Source organism: Alexandromys fortis, unplaced genomic scaffold (assembly GCF_014885135.2).
Source record: "Alexandromys fortis isolate MF-2015 unplaced genomic scaffold, M_Fortis_MF-2015_v1.1 scaffold_158, whole genome shotgun sequence".
Taxonomy (NCBI): Eukaryota; Metazoa; Chordata; class Mammalia; order Rodentia; family Cricetidae; genus Alexandromys; species Alexandromys fortis.
Window position 1 is genome coordinate 2997497 of NW_026068039.1, and position 8702 is coordinate 3006198.

At 50.1% G+C, this 8702-nt stretch overlaps 1 protein-coding gene across 1 annotated transcript in view; it reads left to right on the forward strand.

Moving 5' to 3' along the window:
- Positions 1–8702, forward strand: part of Copg1 (COPI coat complex subunit gamma 1) — a 30451-nt gene that overhangs the window by 7051 nt on the left and 14698 nt on the right. The window contains exons 8-13 of the mRNA XM_050165423.1: positions 1219–1305; positions 2375–2532; positions 2619–2752; positions 4312–4379; positions 4545–4733; positions 6874–6969. Of these exons, the coding sequence (XP_050021380.1) occupies positions 1219–1305; positions 2375–2532; positions 2619–2752; positions 4312–4379; positions 4545–4733; positions 6874–6969 (732 nt within the window). The remainder of the gene's footprint in view (positions 1–1218; positions 1306–2374; positions 2533–2618; positions 2753–4311; positions 4380–4544; positions 4734–6873; positions 6970–8702) is intronic.

Consider the following 8702-nt stretch of genomic DNA (forward strand, 5'->3'; position numbering starts at 1 on the left):
GAACTTTTAACTTTTAGCTTGCATATATTTTTAACACTGTAAATCATTTAAACATTTTCTTTGTCTTTGAATCTCTTTACTGTATATCTCTCTTTTTCTGACCACACGAGCCTTTAAATTACTGAGCAATATGAGTAGGATTAAAGCCGTGGCTTTGCCAGCTAGATCCAGTCCATTCCTTAGCTTTCTGGCCTCATGGCGGAGATACAGGCTGTAGCCACGTTTACTGCCACAACTCTATGGCGTTTCAAGGTCCCTGCCAGCCAGCAAGCTACAACAGACAACACTCAAGTCCTCTCTCTGTAGCCAGGCCTCCTGCCTCAAACAGTCAGAGTTTGCCCTGGCAGGACGGCCCAGAAAGCTGGCATTTTTAAACAGCACAGCTTTTTCCGGCTGCGGCTGAAAACTGAAAAGCATGCGTTCAGCTTTTAGTCAACACCATTTAAGTGTTTCGTGGCAGGACCTCTTAATGAGCTGCAGGGTTTTGCAGCTGAAGCTGAGTCAGGAAGCCTCTCTTAGATGAGAGCTCTTGCTTGCCTCTAGCAAGCGGAGCAGACCCAAGAAATTTCTGCTACCAAGAAAACATGCTTCTTTCCATTCTTTTCCAAGCTTTCTCAGGCTTTTTGTGGATTCAGTTAGCCCCACGTTGGGCGCCATCTGTTGAAATAGGAGCGGCGGGGCTGCGTCCCCAACACCCCGGCCGCTTGGTTAGCTCATGCCTGAAATAACAACACACAAACTGTATTCATTTAAGAACTGCTTGGCCCATGAACTCTAGCCCTTACAGGCTAATTCTCGCACCTGGACTAGCCCATTTCTAATAATGTGTGTAAGCACCCCAAGGTGCGCTTAACGGGAAGATTCTAGCCTCCGTCCATCCTGGCGTCTCTGCTCCGGAGAGCTGAGCATGGTCTGACCTCACTTCCTCTTCCGCCCAGAATTCTATTCTGTTTACTCCTCCCACCAATGCTTTAACCTATGAGGCCAAGCAGTGTGTTTATTACTTAACTATTGAAATCAACAGATTGATATATGACACTCCCACATCAAGGATTGGGAAGGAAATCTGCCAAGCAGGGAGAATGAGGGTGACAGCTGTGCTGTTTGTCCATGGGATCAGGACAGTGAGGAGGCTCTGACTGCATCTCAGAGGGGACATGGGTGTGACAAGAAGGGTACCCTTCCTTTTGACCCTTTAACAAGTCCCATTGCCCCCAGCATCTGCTGAAATGCAGCTTCGATGTGGTCAAGCGTTGGGTGAACGAGGCCCAGGAGGCGGCGTCCAGTGATAACATCATGGTCCAGGTGAGAATGGTGCTGGACAAGCAGATGCACCACACTGTCATTGTCCCCGCTCCACAAGTACTGGTGGCCTCTGGCCGGGACAGGCTTTCATCCTTTTGTCACTGAGTGTTGGGGAAGGAATGGGAACTTGGTAGAAGCGGCCAGGGCAGCACATGGGTATTTGGAAAACAGTTCCTCCCTGGAGCTGCTGTAATAGCCAGGTGCACTACAGGAAGATGAGATGTTTTAGAACACAGGCTGCTACAGCCCACCTGGCTCAGGTAAGCTGATGGCCATCCAAACCATTGCTGAGCAGGCTCAGTGACGTGAGGTTCCCTTCTGAGAAACTTTCCTTAGTAACCTAACCTGGTATGCCTCCCTCCAGGTCTCAGTTTCTTTGGAATGTTGGAAGAGCAAGACTTAAATAAGGAAAGACACATCATGAGGGATGGGAAGGCTGGTTTGTCCCTTTCATTTAGTGATTGTCATTCTCTTTGTTCTTTATGTGGCTCTTGCCTTTGGGTCAGCACTGACTCTTCAGCCCATCTCTAAGGGTCAGAGACACTTACCCATACCTTGGCCCTCAAATGCCACTTGGCTAAGAGTGCACAGAAAGAACAGGAAGTGACCTTGGTACCATACATACTTCTCTACAAGTGGCATTCTTGGGTTTCTAGCCCCCAGAGCCAGCTTGGCCATGAGTGGGACAGATAAGCAGGGCAAGCAGGCCAGTCCTCTGGGTGTTGGGAGGTTTTGTGTCCTGTGTCCCAAAGGACCACTCTCAGGTCCTGCCCCCAGATCTCTGGGGTAGCTCATTCAGTTCTGGTGTCTTGTCCCACATCGTCAGGATGCCTGCCGGGTTCTTGCCAAAACCAGTGCAAATGAGAACATCATGTGTGTGGTGTGTTGAGCATTTTGCTGGAGTTAGTTTTGCAGAGTCCCTGGGGAAATTGCTGCAGCCCCTCTGTGTGGATGTGATTGCTATCCTTAAACAAGAAGGGTGAAGCCAGAGACATACGGTAGCCTCGGTGCGGCACAGCAGCAGGCCTGGCCTGATACGCTCGTTTCCCGTGCCGCCTCTGTCCTGTAGTACCACGCGCTAGGACTGCTGTACCATGTGCGGAAGAATGACCGCCTGGCTGTGAGTAAGATGATCAGTAAGTTCACCCGGCACGGCCTGAAGTCCCCCTTCGCCTACTGCATGATGATCCGAGTGGCCAGCAAGCAACTGGAGGAAGAAGATGGCAGGTGAGAGTGCTGCCCTCCTGCCAGCCAGATGGTGCCTCCCGCGTTGCTGGATTGTCCCCAGCTTCCCGTTGCTGTTTCCTTTGTAGCCGTGACAGCCCACTGTTTGACTTCATCGAGAGCTGCCTGCGGAACAAACATGAAATGGTCGTGTATGAAGCCGCCTCAGCCATCGTCAACCTGCCCGGCTGCAGTGCTAAAGAGCTGGCCCCTGCTGTATCAGGTGTCTATGCGTCCCTGTGCCTGCTGCGTAGTGTGCCTGCTAGGCCCAGGCCCTGAGCCAGAGCTTGTCTCCAGACAGACCATGCTCTAGGGGTGTCACAGACATTGCTTTTGAGGTGGACTGTTTAGGTCCACCTCTGCTGAAGAGATAAGTATGTGGTCCATACTAGTACGGCTAGGCATGCTGGCTCCAGAGGAGGAGCTGGGAGTGGGGCCCAGAACCCCTAAAGCTCCGTGTGCTCACGGGGTAGCACTGGAGCTCACAGCTGGACTTGCTGGCACTGCTCTCGGCAGGTGGGCAAGCCCCAGTCCTCTGACCTTCCTCTCCAGGCCTCACTTCCATCTGAAACATAGATAGCTCTCTTTCCTGTAGGAGTGAAGGCAGGTCTGTACAAGCCTCCCAGCCCAGAATGAGGCACTAGTATGGATGCAGTGTGTTCCTAAGGAGAATCCAGCAGCTTTGTGTCGTTTCTGCTCCAGCTGTCAAGTCAGTGCCATGTCCACCTGCTCTGAGCTGCTGTTGGGATGGGAGTAGAGAATATGCACCCAGAGCGTGAAGAGCCGAGGGGCTTGTGCAGAACAGCGGCTATGTTGAGAGTTCAGAAGGGGTCTGTGCTGGATCCCAAGAGTCGGAGAGAGGGATGAGTGCCTAACTAGGACCAGCCCGGAGGCAAAGCATGACAGGAGGGTTGAAATGATTGAGCTCTTTTTTCAGCGTTCCCCACAGTGGTGGTATAAACCTGGTGGAAAGATGGGGTTCGAGTATGGAAGGAGCAGTTTCCCTTCCTCCTCGGGGACAAACCAAAGAGCAGGTGCATCCACTCACTGACTAATGTTCTCCTATGATAGCCCCATATTTCCAGAATAATGGAGGACATAAAGTAGAGGCTTTAAAAGATATGTTGCCCTATTTTAAGACAAATGTTAGTTCTAAACAAATGGCAAGAGAATAAAAGCTAAGCAATAAAGAAAGGAACTCAGCTATTCCAGAATTCAGTCCCATCCAAGACTGTACTTTAACTGTGAGCTTTGGGTGGCCAGGGTTGAGGAAAAAGTGTCCTCGATATACTCAGTAGGGGTCAACTCTTTGGGACTGTCCCAGAGAGAGAGAAATAAACTTGGTCTTTGAGGGAGGACTGAGCTCCCTGGCTCGGTGCTGAGGGATGTTCCACTGGGTCTGTGAGTGTGTAAGGAGAGAGGTGGCTAACTGCTTGGGCAGCCCTTGGCTTCAACTCTGCTCCTGCTGGGTGGATGGTAACTCAAAGTCACTTTAATTGCTCTGCCGCCATTCCCTGGGAGTTGGGAGAATCAGGCACGTCATTCCTGGCGAGGGCCTAGCACATGGCAGGTGCTTAGTACATATCAACAAGTGACGCCTATGGAGCCCTTGCTAACAAAGTTCAGGGCAAGGCAGTTCTGCTGGTCTCTGCTGAGCAGAGGGCTTGTGTCCGACAGGCCTGGGAACTTGTTCATCTTTGATTCCATGCTGTTGCCCCAGGGCCCCAAGTATTCCACTGCCTGGCATCAAGGGCAGCCTGACGCATGTCTGTCTCCCTGCAGTGCTCCAGCTTTTCTGTAGCTCGCCCAAGGCCGCTCTCCGCTACGCTGCTGTCCGCACCCTCAATAAGGTAAGAGGAGGGGGAGGGGCTGGCCTAGCTGTTAGCAGGTCTCCTCCTTCTGAATGATCTGGGAGAGGAGTTGACGTGGTCCCCAAAGGACCTCTGGCCAGGCTTACCCTGTAGGTGGAATCAGAGAATTGAGTACCGCCCGGCGTCTCTGTGCTCTCTCTGCAGGTGGCCATGAAGCACCCATCGGCAGTGACTGCCTGCAATCTGGATCTGGAAAACCTGGTCACAGACTCCAACCGTAGCATTGCCACATTGGCCATCACCACCCTCCTTAAGACCGGGAGTGAGAGCAGCATTGACCGCCTTATGAAGCAGATTTCTTCCTTCATGTCGGAGATCTCAGATGAGTTCAAGGTACCACGTGCCCTCACAGCTTGTAGTCCCCAAGCAGCGGAGATGTTCTCAACCTGCTCTCCACGCCGCTGGGTTGGGGTGTACAGGCCTACCTTTAAGTCTTTGGCCTTCTGTCCCTTTTAGCCCTAAGCACAGTACTTTTTAGATTAGGAAGAAGTTTGTTTATTGATTCTTGAAGTTTTTATTGAGTTCCTGCTGCCTGTTCTAGAGTTTTATGAGAGGGAGCAGCAATGGACAAGATAGACGCCTTCCGTTGGGAAAGATGAGATTTATCAATGAACAAACATGTAGACAAGCCATAGCCAGGGATGCGGTGGCAAGGAGCCGACACTGCGGGGGAGGCAGGGACGAGGGCAGGAGTGGCTGTTTGGAAAGTTCCAAGGAGACAGGGCAGCTGGGTTCAGAAGCTTGGGGATGTCGAAGGCGATGATGTCAGTGCAGACTGGGCTGTTCTCTGACAGACCTGCAGCTGTGATCGCTTTAATTGTTAAAAAAGACATTTGGAGCCAGGCGGTGGTGGCGCACGCCTTTAATCCCAGCACTCGGGAGGCAGAGGCAGGCGGATCTCTGTGAGTTCGAGACCAGCCTGGTCTACAAGAGCTAGTTCCAGGACAGGCTTCAAAACCACAGAGAAACCCTGTCTCGAAAAACCAAAAAAAAAAAAAAAAAAAAAGACATTTGGAAAGGTTGTGGTTTGGGATTTGTTTTCTTTCTGTTCTTCAGATTAAGACAGGGTCTTCCTGTGTAGCCCATGCTGGCCTCTAACTCAAGTTTCTCCTGCGTTAGCTTCTTCATTGCTACTGGGATTGCTGGGTGTGTCACCCATCCCCTACCTGGCTTTTACTGTTTTTTGTTTGTTTGTTTGTTTGTTTTGGATTTGATTTTTCTAGAAAGGGTTCTTACTTACTTTATAGCTCTGGATGACCTGCAACTCAGTAGAACCCAGGATAGCTTCAATCTTGGAGCAGTTCTCCTTCTGTTGTCTCCCAAGTGCTTGAGATTATGGTGCCTGCCTCCATATCTGGCTTGTAGTATTGTTTTGTTTTGCTTTTTTGAGACAAGGTTTCTCTGTGTAGCCCTGACTATCTTGGAACTTGCTCCATAGATCAGACTGTCCTGGAACTCACAGCGATCGCCTTCCTCTGCCTCCTTAGTGCTGGGATTAGTGCTTAGATGCGCACCACCACCACCTGGAGTATTTTTTAAACTTTTACTTTTAAATACTTCACAGAGCCTTGCAAATAAATAAATAAGAGGAAAGGTCCTGGGCATTTCTCTAAACTCCAGTGCCCATGTCCCACATAGTCGAGTGCGGTGTCAGTGAAGAAACCAGCAGTTGTACAGTCCAGAGCGCCTACTCAGATTTCATTGGTTACACGGGGCACAGGTGATGCCTTCAAGACCGCTGCCACAGTCAGATCCCTGTCACTAGACAGGGCTCATGCCCTCCATCCCCAGCCCCTCATCCTGATTCCTGACAGTCACTAATCTATTCTTATTTTCCGTAGTTAGATTGTTTCAGTGTTACATAAACAGTCATGATGCGTGTCACTGGGGAGTTTTCATCAGAGCAGAGAGTGGCAGGAACAGTTTTTAGTATAGCAGGATAAATTCTAGAGTGTGGGTTGTGAAGAGTGGACAGAAATGTCCTCTGCCTGTGGGCTGTACGAAGGCGAATCGGACGATGATGCAGTGAGATCTGCAGACGAGAATAACCCTTCGGACAGTGCACGAGGAGTTTGAAGAGACTCGATCTCAGAAGACGGACACAAGAGCAAGCAAGAGGGCTGGAGTAAGAGTGGGAGGTCTTGAGCCAGTTAAAGAAACAGGGTCAAGCAGAGGGAAGAAATAGTATGCAGAGACCTCAAGAAGAAAGCAGTGGAGTATTGAGTGAAACTGTGCAAGGCAGGAGGGAGCAGGCCAGGCAGGGTCTAGGGACCCAGACCCTCACTTGGGCTACTGAGACTGCCGTGTTTTCCTGCCCTGGGTGACCTGAGGACCATGTGCATCAGCGTGGAGTGTTCTTGCTCTTGTGTTGGGCCTAGGGCATGATATTGCATAAGGAGGGACTCTATGACATTTAGTGGGCCAGTCACCAGCCCTGTCAGGTCTGCTATTCATGCGTGTCTCTTTACCCCAGGTGGTGGTTGTCCAGGCAATCAGTGCCCTGTGCCAGAAGTATCCTCGCAAACATGCTGTACTCATGAACTTCCTGTTCACCATGCTAAGGGAAGAGGTAAGAGTGGGGCCACTGGGGTCCCGCTAGCTCTTTTGGTGCAGAGAATGGCCTGGCAGCCGAGATCCTTGCTTGGTTTAAGCTCAGAACACCGTTAAACAGCTAGTTCCTGGAGCCCGCGGCCCTTTAAACTCCCGTGCGTGCGCAGATGCTGCAATGGCACCAGCCGCTGTAATTACAGTAGTAATGTGTGACTCACCAGCGTGGCACCAAGTCCAGCGGGTGCCCTGAGAACGTGTCTAAGCTGTTACAAAGTCAAGCTTAGAAGGCTGCGTACCTTTCAGGAGCTCTGGGGAAATTGGTGCTTAGAACATGACATTGGTTCTGGGGTTTGTTGTTTTGTTTTGAGACAGGGTCTCTACCTAGCTCTGGCTGGCCTGGAACTCACTAAGTAGACAAGGCTAGCCTTGAACTGAGAGATTCACCTGTCTCTGCCTTCAGAGTGCTGGAATTAAAGGCGTGTTCCACTGTGCCTGGCTGGTTCCGTTTTTGTGCTTGACATGAATCCATGTTTTTGTTTGTTTGTTTGTTTGGTTGGTTTTATTGAGACAGGGTTTCTCTGTGTAGCCCTGGCTGCTCTAGAATTCACTCTGCAGACCAGGTTGGCCTCAAACTCAAAGATCCTCCTGCCTCTTCCTCCCAAGTGCTGGCATTAAAGGTGTGAACCACTTCCAGGTTTGTTTGTTTTTGTCTGAACAAAACCAACTAATTTCACAGGATCAGAAACAGGTGTGTATTAGGGGCTTGAGGGACAACTCAGTAATTAAGAGCACTGGTTGCTTTTCCGGAGGATCTGGGTTCAATTCCTAGCACCCGTGTGACATTTTACAACTTTCTGTAACTCTAGTTCCAGGGGATCTGATGCAGGTGCTGCACAGGTATACTTGCAGGCACCGAGCATGTGGGTGGTGCACAGATATACTTGCAGGCACCGAGCATGCGGATGGTGCACAGATATACTTGCAGGCACCAAGCATGCGGGTGGTGCACAGATATACTTGCAGGCACCGAGCATGTGGGTGGTGCACAGATATACTTGCAGCCAAAACAGCTATACAAATAAAATAATTTTTAAAAAACAAACTTTTTTTGTTCTACAAAAAAGTGGAACAGATTTGACCCACAAACTCTACAGAGCCCTTTGCTCCAGTCCAAGGTGAACCAAGGGCCAACAAGAGAACAGCTTTTGCATTGGCTCCTTGGTCTTTCTCAAAGGCATACGGATAAGGCGTTAATGCCTGAAGTGCCTTCAGCTGCAACCCCAGTATGTTAGAGACTATATGTGGGATGTGAGGTCTCCTGATCCTCTGGAGCCGGTGCGGTGGTTCAGCTGGTAGAAGTTCTTACCACACCAACCTGTTGACTTGATTTTAATCCCTGGACTCCATGGTGGAAGCAGAGAACCAGCTCCTGAAGGCTGTCCTCTGACCTCTGTGTTTGTGATGTGGCGTGTATAGGCCTGCACTCACACACGGTGTATTATACATGCTTACAAGATGATTGTGTATGTGTATGTGTGTTTTAAAAGAAGTACTGGAGAGAGAGTTTAGTAGTTAAGAATACATACTATTCTTGCCGGGCAGTGGTGGTAGATGCCTTTAATCCCAGCACTCAGGAGGTAGAGGCAGGTGGATCTCTGTGAGTTCGAGGCCAGCCTGGGCTACAGAGTTCCAGGACAGGCTACAGAGAAACTCTGTGTCCAAAAAAAAAAAAAAAAAAAAAAAAAACAAAAA